This window comes from Passer montanus, unplaced genomic scaffold, assembly GCF_014805655.1.
Source record: "Passer montanus isolate IOZ18808 unplaced genomic scaffold, ASM1480565v1 scaffold14, whole genome shotgun sequence".
Lineage (NCBI taxonomy): Eukaryota > Metazoa > Chordata > Aves > Passeriformes > Passeridae > Passer > Passer montanus.
The window spans coordinates 2475328-2497680 of record NW_024360941.1 but is presented as its reverse complement, the minus strand read 5'-3'; the positions used below and the strand labels follow the sequence as shown (position 1 = coordinate 2497680).

The window sequence follows — 22353 nt, the reverse complement described above, 5'->3', positions numbered from 1 at the left end:
CTAATGTAATTGCTCCCTGTAAATATTAAGAGACCAAAATCTGGTTTAGTGGTGAATGATTTGAAGAGACATTTATGGTTTGATATGCCAAACCGCAGGAGCTGAAGAGGTCAGAATAATAATACCTGATACAAATGGGAGTAGTGGTGGTATGTGTATAGGCAGTGCAGTTCTCCAGCCTGCCGTTGGGATCAACAGAGGAATTTCTGGGCAGATGGATCTGCTAGTTAGAGAGGCGGAATCCTAAACTCAGAACTCCAAACTGACTCTATTCTGCCAGTTCCACAGGCAAAGCCTTTAGAATTGTCCACTCATATTCCATCAGCCACAACAGAAAAGTTTGTACTGTAGTAGTATTAATCTTTGTAAATGTGTTCAGATGTTTAAAAGCATCTCTTTTTCACCTGAAAATTCCCCTGGCAACTACAGAGCGAGCATGTGATGGGCATTTCCGTAGCACCTCACACCCACATTGCATCCTCAAATAAGGATCAGAGCTTTAAGCTGCTGTGCTTCCATTCCATACAGTCTGACTGGAATTCCATTTCTAAGCAAACATTCCAAAGCATATTTTATTACACTTCCGTTAAAACATTTCAAATTTAAATGACAACAAAAAGAAAACATTTATTGCTGTAATACATAATAACAAGTGGATATTATTAATTTTAAGTACTTTAAAAACCCTAAGAACTAAAATAGTTTGATGATTACAGAGATGTTAGTATGTGATTATACAGTGTTTTCATCTATATTCATTTTATACACAAAATAAAGTTCATGAAACAGTAAGCAGCAACTCTGCTATGCATGTGTATTAGCTACAATTAGCAGCCTGATCCAGAAAATGCTGAGCACCCTCATACTTTGACTAGTCAGTGTGAGAAGATGGTCAGCAGCCTTCTAGGATGGGGCCCAAATGATGCACTGGAAGGAGTATGTGATGGCAATGACAATATTTTAATGGGCATTTTCTTATGGAATCTCTAAGAAAATACATTTTCATAGTCATTGATAAGCACCAGCTCACAACACTGCATGTGGCTGCATCACTTGCACGTTACATTTCCTGACAAACTGCATATACAATACATCTAGAATTCTCAGTATAGAGAGAATTGTAGCACTTACAAATCACCACAGGGAAAATACAGTTTATAGTAGCATTTCCAACAGTGACGTTGCAACATTACTTTAGCGATTATGTTCCTTATGCAAAGGAGAAATAAAAAGTAGTCAGTGACATACTTCCTGAAATTTTAATACTGGCTTTCAGGTGTTAACAATCTAAAGTGCTTTCATGTTTCATACAGTTTTAAAAATTTTCAATTTATACCAAAAAAAAATCCAAATATTTATAAATTTATTCTGTACATTTGTGAATGTACAACTTAGTCTATTCCTGTTTCCTCACCGAAAAAATTGGCATTGCCATCTCCCAAATCTCTCTTTTGAAACCAAGTCTGTGAGTTTGTTCCTTGAATATAAGCATCCAGAAAATAGCAAATTCCAGGGATATCACTTGGAAAATTTGGTGGGAGCTCCTCTCTTGAGCGTGGTGTGAACACAAAACCTGGGTATTCCTTTAACAACCTAAAACAAAAATTAAACATATCAATTAAAAATCAATCAGTCACTAAGAACTGCAGATATTCAATAATTCTTCATGTGTGGCAGGGAGAATCCAACTTAATTTTTATAGTTATTTACTGGAAATATAAAAAATAATGTTTACGTAGTAACCTTGACAACCTATTAACTTGTGCATCAATGCAATAACTGTATCTCTTCTTTTTTTTTATCTTGTCAATATTTTGCATGTAGGTGCTATGTTTGTTGTAAATATTTTCAAAAAGCATTTAATGCTGAAAGGTAGCTCACATCGATCCACACATCAAATGCATCATAATTAGTATTTCAAAGAAGGGAATACTGTGAACATTATTAATTAAACTATTCAGACCCTCTTATCAATTCTAATATTATCTGCTTTTTCACAGGTTGAAACTGAGACTACTAATCTGTAGGGATAAATGTTGATAACTCTTGCCAAAGCTTTCAAACAATGACTGCAATACACAGGAGTTGTGCAATATGGCAAAACATTATCAATGTGTGTTTAGAATTGGTGAATTAATCAAAATTTAAAAAAAAAACACCAAAGAAAAAGGAGGTTAACACCTCATACACTCAGAAAAAAAACCACAAAAACAACTCCACAACAACTATAGTTTACCTATTAATCAAATTGCCTATTTTCTAGGGGTATGATTCAAAATGATTTTCCGTATGAGTGTAATGGAAAAACAATCACTGTTGGCCAGCACTGCTTATGTTGACATACATAAGCACTGGTGATGCAATGCTCTCTCTGTGTTTTAAGAGTGCATGATCAAAAGGGTTACTTTCTCTGTGCTCTAATACCTGTGCTACTTTTTCTAAATCACCTACCCAAGATCATCCATCTAAAGCTTGGCACCATCTATGTCACATAACACATGCTGCAGGGGATGTCAGGAACCATCCTGTGCCAAATGCTCTGTCTGATGCTGGATGCAGAACCTTGCCACAAGGCATTATCAGATATGTGGCAGTGGGTACAAACTGAGTAGGAACAACAGACTACAGTCCAGGCTACAGTGAGGGTAGCAGAACTCCCTTAAAAAGTAATAATAATTTATAATTTTCCTTATTTTACCCAACCAAAAAAAAACTCCAAAAAACAGGAAGATAACAGACTACTACAGTAACTACTGCAGGTGGACATTTTACAGACTGCACTGTACCTGTAAGTTGTTGGGCTGACATTTATTTTTCTAGGTATACTGCAAGATTCGAACTTATTGGCAAGGGTCACATTATTTCCAAAAAGGCAATAACGAGGCATTTTAACCCCAACAACTCCAGCAAAGACGGATCCAGAATGAAGGCCAATACGCATCTTTAAACAAAAGAAAGAAAACAGCACTATTAGGTAAAATAGAATTGGTGAAGTCAATTTTAAAAATTATTCTTCATTTAAAAAAAAGAAAGAAAGAATGAGCTACTAAAGTAAACAGGGTTAGCAGAGTCTCCTTGAAATAGCTGTATTCTGGTCATTTCTGCTCATGGAGAGGGAACTAGTGGATGTTTATCTTGTGCTGCATTTTTAGTCAATAATTCTATCATATCAAAATATGACTTTGAACTACTGTAAACATAGCTTATACTCAGATTTCCAACTCTTACTTAGCTGCTGCTGCTTTCCATGGTTCTTTTTGGTGGGGTGTTTTTTTGAGCTGTGTTCTTTTTCTCATGAGCATTATACATATGTAGAGGTGTTTTCTTCAGAACAGCATTTTGACTAAATAATGGCATGGTGTCAGAAAGCTTGTATGTCTACTCTGCATACTACTCTTTACATATCAAGAGAGTATCATACCATTATGAAGAAGTTGCAGTTTCTAACTTTGAGTGTGAAAGCATAAAAACTTGCAACAAAACCAAAATCCAGAAACATGTTAATCAAAATGCAAGTCTGATTCAAAGTATGCCTTTTGCAGTCACACCTTTTTTTCTTGGCAATTGATATGTAAAATGACAGTAGATTGTGTGACAAATTTATTGCTTTCCACAATAGCCAATGTTTTCATGAAGCATTTAATTAAAATATATGCATGCTTTCATTAAAAACAGACAGTTTCCTTGTAAGAAGCTTCTGTTAGGTACTTACACAATATTACATTTTATCCTTATTTTAAAATAGTTTTAAAAATGCAGTAGTAGTAGTAGTATTTGCATGTAAATTATACACCTGTTATAATATTGCCAGGATGTTTCCAGATTTTTTAAGTGTAACTTAATTTGATACTGTAAAATACTAAAAACAACATTTATTTATAATACAATACTGTTGTTCTGTGTGATAAATGTGGAGCATATAATCCTCTTAATAGCCATTTTCTTTTTCTTGGAATACAAGTATTCCTCAATCTAAAATTAAAAAACCCAAAACCACTAAGCTTTCTGGAGGAACAAATGAACAGATAAATGTTAAAAATTAGCAAATGAAAGACATAATGAACTGGGACACCTCTATTAGAAATAATGGGATATCATTCCAGTCCATTTGAACTACACTGAAGGTCTACATTATTTTTCATGCACACAAGCATTTCTTTTTCTTTCTCAGTAAGAGATTATCCTATACGAAAATTTCAGTACATGTGTAAGTTCTCACTGAAAGAAAGCCATAAATATAATTACCACTGAATGTAACAGTTGCTTTGACAGCATTAACACCATTATCTTATGGTGGTTCAGTATCTGACTGTGAAACAAGAACAGCAATGGAATCCTCTAAAGATGTGTGGATTACTACAATCAGAACGTCTTTGGGCATTCATATTCATAGCTCCTGCGTCAAAGGACTTGGAAGTCTAATTTGGAAAGAAGATTAGTCATTTCCTTAGAAAAGAGAATATTCCATGCCACTGACAGTTTTATTGCTACTGAGACAAAAACTGCCGCACGTCAGATTGCATCTATGAACTTCACTGCATTTGTCTTTTGGGTTGATTTTCAGATCTCTATTTCATCTTTTCCACTCCACGAAACTCTCACCATCAGATCTAAATAGGTCAGCTTCTCCAGCCACAGTCACTTGATTCCCCAAATTCTCTATGTTAATGCAATGATGTGAAATTTCCTTGAGACAAAATCCCAGAAAGCAACTAAACAAACAAAAAAGCTCAGTTTGACCAAATAAAATACAATAAAATATTTGACCTTGATAGGCTCTCCATGGGGAGACACCACCTCATCTGACAGTTCCATCATCTTCAGGGCCATCAGTGCTATTTGAACAGCATGTGTTTCGCTTTCTTTGTGTAAGCCTCCAGCAACACAGTAGGCATCTCCAATAGTCTCAACCTAAAACAAGCATATTTGTTCCTTACTCTTAGACTTTGATAAATACAAAAAACTGCCTAACTTCAGTGAGAATTGTAGCTACATTCAATTCTTGACTAAGTTTTAGTTTTCCTTCAAAATTAAGTACCAGATAAATCCTGCAGTATCATACAAAAGGAAAAATTGCACAGCTTTTATTTATTGCTGGGCATAATTCTAAAATAGTTTTCCTTTTTCATTTACAGTCAGGCATCCCCAGCTACATTAAACACCTGTTTACTCCAGAGTCACAGCAGTGTCATTGAAATTAATTTTTAAAATTAACTGTTAAGTTTTGATGGGTTTCTTTCTTGGCTGAATGAACAGCTGTTTGTGTTCACTTTTTTTTTTTTGTGTTTGTTTTGTGATTTAGTTTGTCTTTCATTTAAAAAAAGGTTTCTGGCAAAAAAAATTTGGGCCTCTATTATCTTCTGTCCCACTTAGTCTTAATTTCCTTTTCTGCCCCAGAATCCCAAAGAAAAGCAATGAATTGTGTACCTTGTAGACATCTAGCTCTCCACATTGGTAATCAAAGCGAGTATAAAGCTCATTAAGCATGGTGATAACCTGCATAGGTGAGCATTGGGAACAGATGGCAGTGAATCCAACAATGTCAGAAAAAAGCATTGTGACATTATTAAATTTCTTGGCTTTCACAACTTGTCCCTGCCACAGCTGCTGAGCAACCTCTCCAGGAAAAATTGAAAACAGAAGATCTACAGTCTTCTTCTTCTCTTCTTCAAGTGCTTGATGGGCCTGCTCAAGGGTTGCTTTTAGCTTTCCTAACCTCTTCTTCAGTCCATCCTGGGCTCTGGCCTGCTCTCCTATCAGAACAACATCTCTTAAAGCATTGTGAATGGGAATATCAGAGAGGTACAATCCACGTCCTGTAAAATCTTCTAGTCTGTCCACACAGGGAGATCCCAAGAAGAGAATGGCACTGGATTCAAAAATATAGATCATTTGGCCTTTAAGATCCATTACCTGAAACAGTTAAAGAAACAAGAATTCATGCAAAACATGCATGGCAATAGTCTAGAAGCAAGAAATTTTAGAGAAAATACATTTTGCTAAAATGTAAGAAAACCAAGACTGGTCCATAGCCCTTACAATTTCATTTAGTTGCTTAGAGAAAACATGGGGTGCTGAAACACAGAGCCATCAAGAAAGTTCATTTTTATTCTGGTACAAGAGGACTCCAACTTAAGGATAAACACCTAATTATGTCTGAGTATCAGTTTATCTTAGGAAGAAAAGAAAAGCAAAAAGAATAATTTTGTGTATTATCAGCAGTTGATAAAATGTGTTACTACAGTAGCCTCTGAATTTCTATTAATAACTAGTTCATGCACCACTTTCTCCGTAAGATAAAGTGAGAAAATGTGCTTCAGTTTTATCATGGGATTAATTTTATCAGTTTCAGTGATTTTATCACTGAAATTTAAAATTAAAGGCAGAAATGGCAGGAATATCCAATTTTTATAGTCTATAAAAGAAAAATATTTTCTGTGAAGTGTTTTTACATCCCTTTTGTAGTCAGTTGTGTAATGTGAAAGATGCTGCAGAGCTTAGCTTAACATGGCTCTGAAAGACCACTTTTTAAATAAAATCTATTCCTTACTAATAGAAATTTGCATATGCAAGTACATGCAAAATCAAATCTGACTCTACTACCCTTGTAACCATTGTAGTGCAGAAACAGATCTGAGATGAAGTAGCTACAGCTTTTAATAGTAGCTACATTAGCAACTGGGTAAAACTTCTTAACTGTTCCTCATTGAAGTTTTGGTCTGTTGAGTCTGAGCTGGTGATTCATCCTGGAGTGCCTCAGGTGCATATAAACTGGAATGTATATAAACTGGGACCAGGAATGAATAAAAACAGCCATTGCATCCTCAATGTTTTTTGCTGTCCCAGGTCATTTCAGCAAAGATAGTTGTAATCCCATCAGATGAAACTAAGTGGAACCTCTGGTGATTGTATCTGATGAAAACATCAGAGTATCAAAGATACCAAAACACCAAAGGCTGAATGAGCACACACCTGTTTATTTTCCCCAAACCTAGAGCTATTCCCAAATAACTCAGGGCCACTTTGTTAAAGCTTTTCCTACCACTGTCTTTGTGCTGAAGATACCCTTACTCTCAGCAGCATGGCATATCACTGGCTTTATGTCAGTATTTCAAATTATTGAAATAAATCAAATTTGCAATCAGATTTTACTTCTATGTAAGTCCTACAGCAGTTTTGACTGAACATTGGCTTCAGAATCTGAATTACATTTGACTACCCTAATTAAATCATTATTATACAGTTGTATCAGATGTAGAAAATGCAAGATGCACCATGTTTTGTGGCTATTTTAAGTCCATCTGACGAAAACAAATTCTTTGTAGAAGTAATGGTGATAAAAATTCTCTTACCATGGATGGCTTCATATCAGTATTATCCCATCTTCTAACTCGTACAGTAAACTGCATATTTAGCATGGTCATTATTGCACTAAAAGTGCAGCTTACTTTGGGGGTAAGAATTTCGAAATACTCTTCAAAATTTGGCTTAGCTTGAAATTCTCTCCTGGTCAAAAGTCTTCTTATCCCATTTCCAATTTGAAGAACTGACATATCCTTGTCAAACATAAAATGAAATGGGAAAGTCTTACAGAACACAGAGGCAGGAATCACAAGTGAAGACTGTGGTTTACATGGAGATAAGGAAGGTTTTGCACTTTTGACTTGTATAGAATACAGCAAATAAGGCTGATTAGCAAACTCAGTGCAGTCATTATGGAAACAAGGAGGCATGAGCATCACTTCCACCTCAGTTTCATACAAAATATGAGCTGCTGCTTTAATGATACCAGGTAGAATAAGACTTGTGATTTTCTTAGGAAAGAAATAATAAACATTTAAGAAGTCCTGATCTTTCTCCAGGCATAATATGGAGGCATCTTCAAGTCTGTCCTTTTTTCCTGCTTCTTGGCTGTGGCTACTCTGCTTCAGCAGAGTAGTGAAACTATTCAAGAAGTCCTTAAGGGTGCCTCCAATAACCCCTAATATGTGTTCATCCTCTTCATAGCATATTTTGAATAGCTCTTCACCAAGAGATTCCCGTAGAGACTCCACGGGAACACCTGCACAGAACCACATTTTAGTCAGAACTGCACCCATCATCCTGAATCACAGGCTAACCTCCACATTTTTTTCTAAAACAAACAATCAATATCCTGCCCTGATACAGCATTGACACCTGAAGGGATTCTCATTTGGGAGTCCTGGAAACAAAGCTTGGAAATGGGGGGACAATTGGCTGTGGTTTAGAAAGATCCAAGATTCAGCGTTCTTTGTAGAGATGTAGACAAAATGGATGCAAGTTTTGGCACAAGATTTAACTCAACTCCCTTAGTTCGATCTAAAGGAGTAAAATAAGAAGTTTAAAAACTAACATACAAATACAATGGGATCTGCAGATATAAGTACTATGTGTGATCCAGTACATTATATGACCCTGGGAATATTCTGGAGCACTGAGGCCAGTTGGCACTGAATGGCTCAAATCATTGCTAGTAAATTTGTTTTACCCAGATAGCTGCATGCAAACTGACTGTTGGAAATGTTCCATTTCTCCAACTGTTACTGGGAATCCTTTGAAAAAGTATCGTCTCTCAGAGACCAACTGTGTGCCTGGACCAGTTTAACAGTTTAAGTGTACAGAAGACCATATTTTTGCTTCAGGAAATGTTAGTTTACTATTACAGATGTAGCCAGAGTAACATATTACAAATTACAGAGTTCTCTTCTGACACACAGTCCTCAGAATATGAAGTAACATATTAGTAACAAGACTAATTTATAAAAAAATGTTATTATATCTACATATAGAATAGATACTTTATTTATTTATATATATTATTAAACAAGCTTAAATTACCTGCTGCATTAGCATGATCACTGATTATTTTTTCAAAATCTTCTCTATCACCAGTTTTTCTGCAAAGATCATAAAAATATAATAAAACCCTAAATTATCAAGATAAATGTGGCAAAGACAGTAAGTACAGAAGTTACCTTGTCTTTAAAGTGTATAGACCCAGTTCTGCTGATCAAATAGGAAGATCTTAATTAATTCTAAAGAGGATCTTGGTAGGATCTTAGATTATCCCATGCATTTCTGGTAGATTAAAAGTTTTGGTGGTCTGAGCTCAAATTATGGATTTCAGTCAAATGCTATTGCCTATCATTGTAACAGTCGTGGGTTTTTGTTTGGTTTGTGTTTTTTTCTTGAAGCCAAAACTACATTTCCTAACATATTGTAAAATATAATTGGAATTTGCATTCAAGCATTTTTTGGAATTACAGTACATTTAATTCAAAAGAGGTCAGAACGTATTTCTGCTTTGAGAGGAAAAACAAAAAACAACTATTAACTACAAAATTACTTGTTCATTGGTAGTAATGTAGATATTTGACACAAAACTGCAGCCCTCTGAGTTCTCTGAGGACAATAAATGTCAAACTGAATGTTTGACTCCAAGTTATGAGAAAGACATATAGTTTAGATTAATCTTCATATAAGCAATAAAATCCTGATACATGCCTTCTGAATTACTTCACTTGGAATATCATAGGTATATTTATAGGCAAAAGCAACACAGACATTTAGATTTGTTTTACATTGGCATTATTGCCTCCTTCAGAATATCACAGTAATTTTTTCTTTTCAACTGATACTCCAGGGAAGCAACACATAATTAAAGAATGGGAAAACATTCATAGCAATAAGCCAGTCAGCAACTGCAAAGCACATCTGACCCGCTATCTTTGGTTCAGTCAATGCATGTAAAGTGCTTTAAAAATGTCAAGTATAATTTAAAAGATACACAGCAATTATCTATTCTTAACATGGTGAGCAACAGTGTAGCTTCCAACTTGATTATTTTTCTTCACTTCAGAAAGCAGATTTAAACTGATGGGCTTATTTTTTCAGATGCATTCAATAAACTGAATCCTCAGTGTATCATGAGATGCGAAGAAATTCTAACTCCCTACAAGGCTCAATGATTAATATTGGTTTAGTACTAAGAAGTGCTGAAAATTGAGATGAGTTCCTCAGAAACAGAAACCAGAAGCCAAATGAGCTCAGGAAAACATCCAAGCCAGTATCTGTAGTGTATGAGCATTCACTGTATCAGAAACCAAATTCTTTTGTATACCACTGATTGTATTTCAGACTCTTTCCCCAAGATCTTAGAAACACTGGGCTAGATCCATACACAACCATATCTATTGTTTCATCTATGCCAAGAAGTCTCCAAGCTCCTCCACAGTCCTTGCTTGCTTTGATTCTCCATACAATTCACCCATTAAGTCAACTTTGTGAGTGATGTAAATATTTGTGAATATTTTCAAATAAAGTAAATCATTACTAGCTTACATTACATGAAATGTTACACACCAATTTGACAAGATAATTGAATATAAATTCCAGAAATCTTGATTCCTGGTCACCACCCCATTTCTGTATGAAAAACATTATTGCAGTGAAGTTAGTTACAAACCTATTAGTTACAAACACTTACATACCTGGTTTCTTTTATTCTGTGTTTTGCAAGTGTTCTCTGCAGTGCAAGATTCAGCCTTTCAAACTGGGGAAAAAGATATGTCATATGTATCTATCTCATTGATGAAAATTTAATCATGAGGTAACATTTCTATACACAGAATTTCTTTGCCATCCTAGGGATTAACAACTTTTTTCCAAGACAATATTGTTGTTAGAAACAGCATGTCACTTCTGTGGTTATGGGGTTTACATTATGTTCATCTCTTCAGCTCCAGTACCACTGAAATTAATACTCTAGTCCATGTGCACCAGTGGTAGTGTATTTTAAAAACAGTGATGTTCTTCAGCTCCAAGTTTTCAGATGGCAATAAAGACAGTGCTGCTAAGAAATAAGCATAACTAACACAGCTCTCTATCATTACAAATCCCACCCCCCAAAAAACCACAAAGTACCATGAATACAAAATTATTTTAAAGAAAATAATTTCTCTGCATATGCCAGATGAAAATCTAGTCATTGTAGACTAGATTTTAAGAAAGGATTTAAGAAAGGATTCAAGAAAGGATTCTCTAATAAAAGAAACTTTAGAGCATAACGAATATTTGCCTTAAAATACTTCAATCCCATGATTCCATATCCCTTCTGCAGTTCCTAATTGGAACAGATGGAATATTTTCCAAATATGTGTATTTCAAATTGTGAGGGCCAGTAAAGCTGTCATATGTATGTAGTCTCTGATATTCAAAGCCCAAACTTCCCACACAGACAGGGTCATAGAATAGTACTATACTGCCATGACAGAATTCAGCTGTGAAGCTTCCTGTGGCCTGGCATTTCTTTGGTCCTCATTCCCTGAAGAAAGCAGGGAATGAGGCAGCTTTTACTGCATCTTTTACTTTTTGTATTTCCAGAAGGATAGTCTGTACAACCAAAGAAAATATTACGTGAAAGAAAGGCATATTCTGGAAATGTTTTCCAAGAAAAAAATCTAAAGTGAATTAGATACATATATACCATATATCATGTATATGAACACAACATAAATTACATCTGTGTAGAAATGGATACAGTAAGTGGATTGCCATTCAATCCATTACTTATAAATGAGCAATATTCTCCATATTTCTGTAAAGAAAGAAATAAATTAAACAACAACATGCACTACATTATATCCCAAATTTAATCAAAAAGTGGTCTGGATGCACTTTGTCCTGGACTTCCAAGCATGGCTTGCTGTCTCCATGAGAAGTTCATGGTTCCATAGGGGTCATGATGCAGCCCTGTTTTGGAGCTTCCAGTTGGAAGGAAGATGATGTTACTCAATGACATTTAAGTAAGGAAATTTTCTAAGCAATGAAAAATATGTTTCTAAACAAGCAAAGCCCTTTTATGGAAAAATAGGATTAGGAAAATGCTTAGGGCTTGACCCCAAATCATCATGAGAACAGACCTGAACAAAGTTCTGATGCATATGACTTGAATAATTGTAAATAGTAACAATGATAACCTTGAATTTCAGTGGTTCCTAGGGTACATGGTCATAATATCTTCTCTTTACTAAGCTTTGTCCCAGATGATGAACTAGCCTATCATAATTATGTAATAGGCAACTGCATACATTTATAGCACTCTTTAAAGGGGGAAAAAAATACCAGTTATTAAAAATCCCACAAACAACTGTATACTAGAAAAGCAATACAGCAATCCTGACATCCTGGAAAGGGTGCTTTGCCAGTTCATTTTTGAGTTGCAAGTCTTTTCCTTTATAAATTTAGAGATCATTTTCAAGGGAAGCATTCCATCTGTATAAATGCAGCAGAGGTAAAAAGATCGGTATAATCAGATCTGCAAATAGATTTAACAAAACTCCAGCACTTTAAGTAAGGTACACTGAATGTCCAAGTAATGGAATTGTAATTAAATGAGTGTACAAAATTGTCCATTTGCTATTTGTAGTCTCGATATGTCAGTCAGTTCTTCCAAGCCTCCCACTGAATTTGTGACAAGGCCAAGAGCTGGATATTAGAGAGCTGCATTTTTCATGTTCCTTTTACAGAGATAAACCATGGTATTCGTCTCCACTCAAGCAAGACTGGGCCAGTTTTCAGTTAAGTTGAGCAGAGACATAAGAATATCATTGTGGCAAATACAAACAGTAATGGTTTTAAAAATAGTATGACAGGAGGTTAGTATCACAGCAGATGGAAACATCTATTTTAATTTTTTTGTGATAATGATTAATGCACTTAGCAGTTTGGATTCAGTTAGGTGAACTGATGAGATGGCCACATAATTTACATAATTAGGTAACAAGGCAGAATTTCTATTACTGTATATCTATGTTAAAAATGGTACAAAAAAAGATGGATTTAAAAAGAGCAATTAAAAAGATCAGTGGAAGGTTGCAAATACAAGGCAAAAGTAAAGGAAATACAGTGGAAGGAATGGTGTGTACAACACAGATTGTGGCAAAATTATGTCCAGAAGGAATGGAAGTGGATTTAAACTAGGGAAAACTACATAAGAACACAAACTTTTAAGTCAAAGCAATTTTGTAAGGGTTTATATCTAAAGGCAGGCATAGAATGCTTTTTTAACATTTATAGTTAAATGCTATTAAAGTTTTACTTAATATTTACTTACCTCAGGAAAGATTAGTTTGCAGATGCTTTCAGTTAGTGTGTGCAGGTACACTCTACTTCTGCTCGTTTTCCTTTGTGGAAGGTTTCCTTGACCATCTTTTTCATGGACTTCTTTGCAGATGGGCAAAGCTGCTCTAGAGCTGTTTTCTGTGCAGTCCTTGTCATGTTCCTCAGTAATATGACCTTGAGTCAGTAAGGAGAAAGGACATTCTCCTGTGATCTTCAAGTCTTTCAGTTTTGTACAGAACATACTGTACGAAGTCTCTCTCTTGAGATTAGGAGTACTTCGCTCTATGTTTACTAACAAGAGCAGAAGATGCCAGAATAATAAGGTGATAAGGCAACCACTGTGGAAGGTTATTAGTAGCTATAAATCACCACAGAAAAAATTTCTGCCCCTACAAAACAAGAAAGAAAAAAAGAATTACAAACATTTATTTTTCTCTTTTAAATTCCCATGATGTGTTGGTTTTATCTTAAGTACATTATAATAATGGCTTTTTGAGGACTTAGCTCACGAAAGCATTTACTCTCGCCCCCATTTTAAGCATGTAATATCTACTGACTTCAGTGCTTCAGGTAACTCAAGCTGCATGCATGGTTAAGTTTTATACGAGCTGGGACTCAAGTGATTAAGGCAGAGGACTTGTCTTACCCAAAACATATTTGTTCACATTGATGGATAAGTTTTCTGAAAGAGTGGAATTCCAATGAGGAAATCTTTTTGATTCTTTATAAGTAGCTATTAAAAACTATCTCATATGGCACAATGAAACAGATTAGTTAAGAATACTTCAATCTAAATTTGCTTATGTCCAATATATGTAACAGAGAAACATATGACTTAACTTAGTGTGTGTACTTCTTAAACAGTGAACCATCCAAGACCAAAGGTTAGAGTCTCTTGTAAAAACAACTGGTGACAACTCACATCTTGGGAATTTGACCACACAACTGCAGTTGCTTGGAAACACTAAGGGATTTTTATGCTTTTGAAGGTGGTGTTTTCCAAACAACACATTAAACTTTTAATTTTAATAATGGTTCCATTTGTTACAGGGCCAAAGCCCAGCTGGAACTTAACCTGACTATTGCTGTAAAACACAAAAATGTTTTTACAAATATGTCAGCAACACAAGGAGGGCTAAGGAGACTCTCCAACCTTTACTGGATGCAGGAGGAAACATAGTGGCAAAGGATGAGGAAAAGGCTGAGGTACTCAGTGCCTTCTTTGCCTCAGTCTTTAATAGTGAGAACAGTTGCTCTCAGGACACCAAGACCCTATGCTGGGTGAGAGAGAGAGAAGAATGATGCTCCTATATACCAGGAGAAAATGGTCAGTGATCAGCTACACAATTTACAATACACAGACCATGGGGCCGGATGGGATTCACCCAAGGGTCTAAAGGCAACTGGCAGAAGAGCTCCACAAATCATCTTCCATTATTTACCAGCAGTCTTGGCTAATTGGGCAGTCCCAGCTGACAGGAGGTCACTTAAGATAACATCCAGCCACAAGAAGTCAGAGGGAGGATACCACCTGACAGCCTGACTTCAGTCAGGCTCAGTCAGCCAGGGAAGGTCATGGAGCAGATCATCCTGAATACCATCACACATGCAGGACAACCAGGGGATCAGGCACAGCCAGCACGGGTTTAGGCACTGCCCAACAAGTCTGGTCTCCTTCTATGACAAGGTGATCTGCTCAGTGAATGAAGGAAAAAGATAAAGTCTACCCACACTCAATTAAAGCCTTTGATACTATTTCCCACAACATTCTGGAGAAATAGGCTGCTCATGGCTTTCACAAACATACCCTTTGCCAAGCAAAGAACTGGCTGGATGACCAAGCCCAGAGATTATTGGTGAATGGAGTTACATCTAGTTGGCAGCAAGTCACTAGTGGGGCTCCCCAGGGCTCAGTACCGGGACCAGACCTGGTTAATACCTTTATCAATGACCTGGACAAGGGGATTGAGTGAACCCTCAGTCTGCAGGCAGCACAAAGATGAGTGGGGATGTTGATCTGCTGCAGATGGATCTGGACAGGATGGATCTATGTACTGAGGCAAATCATATGAGGTTCAACAAGCAAAGTGATTGTTCCTGCCCTGGGGTCACAACAGCCCCATGCAGTGCTTCAGTCTGAGGGAGAGTGTCTGGAAAATTGCCTGGCAGAAAAGGATCAGGTGCTGGGGGTGCTGGTCAGCAGCAGCTGAACATGAGCCAGCACATGCCCAGGTTGCCAAGAAGGCCAATGGCATCCTGGCCTGGATCAGCAAGAGTGTGGCCAGCAGGAGCAGGGCAGTGACTGTCCCTCTGTACTCGGCACTGGCGACATCACACCTTGAACCCTGTGTCCAGTTCCGAGCCCCAGAAGAAGGACAGTGAGGTGCTGGAGCATGTCCAGAGAAGGGCAATGGAGCTGGGGAAGGATCTGGGGTACAAGTTTTATGAGGAGTGCCCGGGGAAACTGAGAGTGTTTATCCTGAAGAAAAGGATGCTCAGCCAAAACCTTACTGCTTCTCAAAGGAGGCTGTAGCAAGTTGTCAGGTAGCAAGTGTCAAAATGAGAAGAACCAGCCTCCAGTTTTAACAAGGGAGGTTTAGACTAGATATTAAGAAACATTTCTTCAAAGAAAGGGTGCTCAAAAATTGGAACAGGCTGCACAGGGAATCAGTGGAATCATCATCCTTGGAGATATTTAAAAGATGGGTAGATGTGGCACTTAGGGACACGGTATAGTAAAGACGATTTATTTCAGTTAGTCTGAAAAAGGCTCTTTCTTTCATTTTCTATTGACTGTATCTCATTGAATCAGATCCTCTCATCCTCATATAATACTCTTTAAAAATAATCCTCGAGAGCTTTTGGCGACTCTGGAAGCAGCTAAGTATTACATTTTTCTCTCTGGAGATACAACAACTACTTCTCTCAAAGGCACTACAGCTTTAATAAGCCTGTGCTCTACATCATTTGTTTCTGCCCCTGAGACACCCTAAGGGCATTTGGGGTCACACTGCAACTGTATCAGGGTTAAAAATAACTAATTCCCTGATACAGGTTATCAGCTGCTGCTTTTGAAACAGCTGGAATGAATGGCACAGCGGAGGAATGCTGCAGACACAGCACAAATGGCACGGATAAAAGGAGAAATAGGCAGGAGCTACTTTGATTGGACCTGCTGCTGAGAAAAATATTTGGCAGAAAAGCATGCTGTAATACTGATGCTGTCAGGCCAGGCTCTAGGGGACATCTATCAAAATTAATGACTTATTTTAAGAATCAATAAACACAATGCTAAGAACAAGAGGCTGAAGAATGTTTACATAGCATTTTATATTTCTGATTTCAGTTTTTACACAGAAACTCATTTGTTTCTGCTGCATGGACATCAGCAATACTTCATTTTTTATTGCTGAATAACACTGGGTAACAAATAAGGCAGTGAAAAATTTAAAGCAAGAACTATACTCCAAATACATAAATATACACAATACTTTATACTGTAAGCATTGTTATAGATACATAGATAGACATTTTTATTCAGAAGCCATTACATAACCACTATTACTACACTAAAAAAGAAAAGCAGAAAAGAACCATATTTTCTGCAGTTGGACTGATGTGTGTACTGAAGTTAAACACACATATATACATGCACAATTGTCAAACCCAAAAAAAAATTATGGCTTTGATGGATCTTACATTTATATTCACATGCTTTGCTGAATTTGTGCCTTAAATTTCAAGATAAATTTTGAATTAATAAAATAACTACTAAAATTTCTTAAGTCAAGTATATCAGCAGTTTGAAAGGGAAAAAAGACTCTTAAATATATTTTTGTAAATAATGTAGAATTAAACATTTTAAACATCTCCCAGGGAATGCAACGCTGCAAATGCTTACACTGCTATTTAAACAGACTTAAGAAAAAGTTTCTCAGTGAAGAATGTAAATGTGAATTAACGGCTAAATTAGACAGAAAAAATATGTACTGCATTTGCACTAACCTAAGAACAAAGAATGTGAATGACCTTCATCAATTACCAATGAGTTTTCAGTCTTTTTGGATTTTTTTTCCTGCTGATTATTTCTCCATTTTTAGAAAACAATTATCTGGAAGTATTTGGGGTTCACTTCCATGCTAGCATATTGTATTTTAACTAAATCATGTTTATTGTCATAGGAAAAATATTCAGGCAGGTAGAATCAGTTCAGAAAAGGAAGTGATGCCATTGTTTTACACCTGAAAAGTCTCCAGAAGCTGCCAAGTGGGAAAAAGAGGTCCCAGAAGATGGTGATGGGACAAGACTTTTTCAGGGGCAAAATGGGCCCTAATGTGAAGATCCCTGAGTTGACAAAGCTGCTGGACATGCAGCTACTGTGTCTGCTGCTTCTTTTTGTGATGCCACCCTGTGTGCTGCAGGACACCTACATTCAGCCTCATCCTGCCCTGATGGGGACTGGAATCCTGGAGTCTTTGCCCTTGATCTGAACACTACTTTGGCTCCTGCCAGTTGCTATTTATGAACATATCATAATAGATTTGGAAGAATGTGGATATCCATGATGTTTCTAGCAATAATACTGTTGTACAAAACCAGTATCAGATCTTTAAAATCCAAATAATGAAGACACAGTTCCTAAAGAAGTTTTCTTAAGAACCATTTTCTAAGCATCCTTAAGTTCTTGTTTTCCCAGAAACAAAGTGTATGGTTCTTTGATAACAGAGATCCCAGTTCAGAACCATTATCAATTTAACAGGCATAACAATTTTCAAGCAGTGGTCAGTTCAAAACTCTTCCTGACCTCTGCAATGACAAAACCCCCTAAATCACATATTTAAATAAACAAAGTGGAAAACCTGATTCCATAATACTTTAAAGGATTCAAATACTGAAAAAAACCCTCTGTGTCTTCTTTAAGTAAAACATCAAGTTTGCATCTCATATCCTAAGTGCATCTTGCACGTAATTTAAGTAATGTTCAGGAAAAAAGTTTATTGTATTACAGGAAAATCTGTCTCACTCATATGATAATTAGTGATATTAAAGGTCTGACAGGAGAAAGATAATGAATCCCCAATGTAGAGATAACAGAAGGAATTTCAGCAGTATGATGGACCTCAAAATGGTATCAGAAAGATGATACCACACATCACAGGTTAAGTCAAACATCTGCAGATGTGCTTCAGGAATGAGGAACACCAGCCCTCCCACTGTTCACTATGTCTTTAGACATTTTCTGACCATAACAAAAAAAACCAAAAACAAAACAAAAAAAAAAAAACCCACACAAAAAAAACCACAAAAAAAAACCCACCCAAAAAACCAAACAAACAAAAAAAAAACCCAACCAAAAAAACAGAAAACCCCCATGAAAATAGTTTCTGTTTTTGATTCCTCTCCAAACATGGTTTGAGAGAGCTCATCCCAGGGGAGCAGCAGTGTCTAATGTGAATTCTCCATCTCTGCCATAGTAATTGATGTTGTAGTTACCTTGGGAAACAAATTGAAAATTAAAATTAAATAATCTGCCGTGAGATCAAACTACAAGCAACCAATTTATTTAGTGTCTGACTGAGTAAAACATGGCACTGTGCCACTCAGAAAAAAGAAGATTACTTTAGTATAGTCATAGCTGCAGAATAACTTAACAGTGCTCAAAATGCTCTGTACAAACATTTCTTTCTAAGGTTACATCTATACATGTCTCATAGTCAAAAAAGCATTCCTCCATGTTTATTTCTATCTGCTTCTGAATATTTCCTTTATTACAACATTTCTTGACATTGTCATGCAATCAAGATCAATGAATCAATCATACAGCAAAATCCCTAATATTAACATGGCCATTTATAAAAATTAAGCAATACTACTTGTCAACAGTAGCTAAAGGTAGTTTATAATCTTAATTTATGGACATGGCACAAAAATTAAAAGCAACATTAAATACTTTTATCTTATGATAAGCAGAGTCCTTCACTCAGAGTAAGACAGAATATGGTATGACGGTATGTCATTTTTTAATTCTAAATCATACCTATCACTTTGTTAGGTGAACTGCTACATGTTGAGCAATAATTTAAAAAAATTAGTCTGTTTTGCAGGAGTCAAAATATATCACTGATTGAATCTAAATTTCTCTAGTATGAGAGTGATTGCAGCACTTGCAGGAGTGGTGTGCAAGCCTTTGCCTCTACAGAAGCAGCTGTTAACTTCTGCCTTTATATAAGAAAGGGGTTTGCTATTCCACTCAGCTCTAATCTCTGTGGGGTTCAGAAATCATTGCCTTTTGCCCCTTGCCAATCAGTGCCTCTGAAGAGAGCAAGGCAGGAACTGTTCTTTTAATGCATGAGCAAAACACAACCAGCTTCTAGTGGGACAGGTTAGGAGCCAGCACCCTCCCTATCAGTAGCAGTTCATTTCTGTTTCAGCTGCTGTGTCTATCAGCTGACACAGCTAAAATGACTAAATCTTATAATTGTGTCGTAGTAATATTAAGTAAAATATCGGCATATTATTTTTTCTACTTCAAGTTGCTGAGGGTAGCAACAAAATCCTGGAGATTGGTCCATTTCCAAGGATCTTGTTTCTAAAATACTAAGAAAACACCTCGAGTCCACATCAATATATAAGCTCATATTTTAAGAAGTCAAAGCAAGTATTTATTAGTCTTATTAAATCCTGTACAAATAAGTTAACCTTTTATTGTTTGCTTCACTGTTAGTTTAAACATGTCCTGGGTACACACACCTTCAAAGCATTAATTTGTTTGGATATTGCAAAGCCAAGGAGTTGACATCTAGAAACCCCATAATACATGTGACCATTCAATCCTAAATCGTTACAGAATCACAGAATATTGAGGCTGGAAGAGACCTCTAAGATCATAAAGTCCAAACTATACCCTAACACCTCAACTAGACTGTAGCACCAAGTGCCATGTCCAGTCTTTTTTTAAACACATCCAGAGATGGTGACTCTACCACCTCCCTGGGAAGACAATTCCAGTACATTACCACTTTGTACAGACACGGGCTTTACTTAATTTACAAAGTAGTACTTTTCTTTCCTGAAAGATTCTAGGCTTTTCACAGTACATATTTCTGCTACCTGAGCAAAGGCAGTAACTGATGAAAAGGTTATTATCCTCTCTACAGGTCAGGATCAGACATGATATGGAACAGTGAACTCCACAACAATTTACTGGTGCCCAAGAAATTACTAGAATCAGCAATCTCAAATTCCACTCCAGCTCCCAAAATTAATATGCCTTGCCAGGCATTAACTTTCCTGCTTGTTCAGCCAAAATTTCCACCCTCCTTTCTCTCCAGTCAATCCTTGTTCCAATCTGTCTTTACCTCAGAGCCCTTTAAGAGTAGTCTTTTACCAATTTTTCTTCAAAGCACTAAAACTGCCATTGTGTGCTCTGCAAGCCCAGTTCCAGTGTTCTCCCCCTCTGTTTAGGACTATTCTACTACAAGTAGAGCCAAAATTTATGTAAGTCACAGGATAGCTTTGGTAATAAGGAAATACCACAGCACACCACAGAACTTAATGAATTAATGAACTTACAGTGATTACCAAACGAAGAAAAAGATAGTAAAGCAGCTATGATAAAATAACACAAATCACTCCAATCAATCATTGTTTTAACAGTCCAAATATTTTAGTAAATCCAAGTTCAGTATTGTAACTTATCCCGCCTACTGTCCTATATGACTATATGACTGCTTAGGGCAAGTTAAAAATCTAGACCTTGCTTACTAGAAATCTTTCTCCCCAGATATAGTGGAATTGCCTCACCTTTCTACTTTTCTTTTTCTGTATAAATTGTTTTAAGAGGCAGAGAAACACAATCAAGTGTTTCCTCTGTGCTCCAAGTTGAATAGATTGCGATTTGCAACATTAGACAGCTACCAAGCAAGAAGATTAAGAAAATAATTACCTTTGTTTTCTGAGAAAAAAACTAAACTATCTACTTTTCTATCTTGTCATCTATCTTGAAAACAAGTTTCACAGAATACATGTCAACTTCAAAACTACTAATATGTCTTATTTTAAGGTCATGAGACAGATATTTCTGCTGCTTAAAAATATTAGCATTTGTGTAATAACACCAAACACTACATCTTAGTATTGAAACTAATGTTCTTGAACATACGGAAAAAACCCTAATTTTAAAGTATCACTGAATTTCTTATACTGGCTTTGTGGCTGACTCATTTCCCTGTAATGGTCTGAAGCAAGTCCCTGGATCCAACTATACCCCTGGGAGAAGCCCAGACTCCAGATGTGAAAGTTATATTGCAGCCACATCTCTGGTTTCAATTAAAAGCACAGGGGGAACCTTAATTAATACATCCATGTTTTGGCATGTAGCTAAAGGAAGGACTGATTCCCAAATGCTGCTGATAAAATACATATTTGCCATTTTAAGTATCACATTAAGTACTTTCGTAGGGTAAATATTTTCCTATGCTAGGACCAAATAACAGGCAGGCATGCTGAGAAGGCAGCGTGGGAAAAATATTATTTTCCTGTGAGTCAAAACCTCTGTGAAAACACTCCCCAGCAGGCCCAGCAGGCAGGCTCACAGCACCTGATCCTCTGCTCCCTCCACCACACGCTGAGGATGAGAAGGCAGCCCTGGACCGCGGCACATCCGCACCCCAGGCCCGCAGAACCCCAGCTGAGCAACCCCGGATGGAGACAGCCCCGAGAGCCCCGGCCCCGCTGCACTGCAGGAGCGCTGGAGCTGCACTGCTCACGGCCATTTCCACTGAGGCAGAGATAAAGATACCTCAACAAAAACCAGAGACCTGCTGTATGTAACCGTGGTGCATTATGCAGGTTTTGGGCTTGCATTTTAGTTTTGCTTTTTTGAGAAATCCCGATACTGAACTGACATAACTGATGAGACCTCGAGTGATCTGGGTGCCCAGATGAGGAAGCATTTGAAGGAGAGGAGCTGCTGCAGTGAGGGCAAGCAATCCAAAGCATCTGGAAATTATTCTCACACTTTAAAGGAATGTATTTTTAAATATAGCATAATCTACATTTGCAGTCTCTCAAAGTACAATACCTCCATAAAACTTGTAAGAGAAAAGCTATGAAAAATAAATTTATGTCTTCTTTTCAAGAATTAAACCTCATCCTGAGGACATGCAGTGGTCGTGACAGCCTGCAGTAGTTAAATGTAAAGATCAAAGT

At 36.8% G+C, this 22353-nt stretch overlaps 1 protein-coding gene across 1 annotated transcript in view; it reads right to left on the bottom strand.

Moving 5' to 3' along the window:
* Nucleotides 1–544: 544 nt before the first annotated feature.
* The window catches only part of GUCY1A1 (guanylate cyclase 1 soluble subunit alpha 1), a 35721-nt gene continuing 13912 nt past the window's right edge, over nt 545–22353 (bottom strand). The window contains exons 2-9 of the mRNA XM_039700127.1: nt 13136–13532; nt 10512–10573; nt 8860–8918; nt 7353–8062; nt 5428–5913; nt 4768–4911; nt 2787–2941; nt 545–1593 (exon numbers count right to left, since the gene is read on the bottom strand). Coding sequence (XP_039556061.1) covers nt 1392–1593; nt 2787–2941; nt 4768–4911; nt 5428–5913; nt 7353–8062; nt 8860–8918; nt 10512–10573; nt 13136–13384 — 2067 coding nt within the window. The 5' untranslated portion in view covers nt 13385–13532 and the 3' untranslated portion in view covers nt 545–1391. The remainder of the gene's footprint in view (nt 1594–2786; nt 2942–4767; nt 4912–5427; nt 5914–7352; nt 8063–8859; nt 8919–10511; nt 10574–13135; nt 13533–22353) is intronic.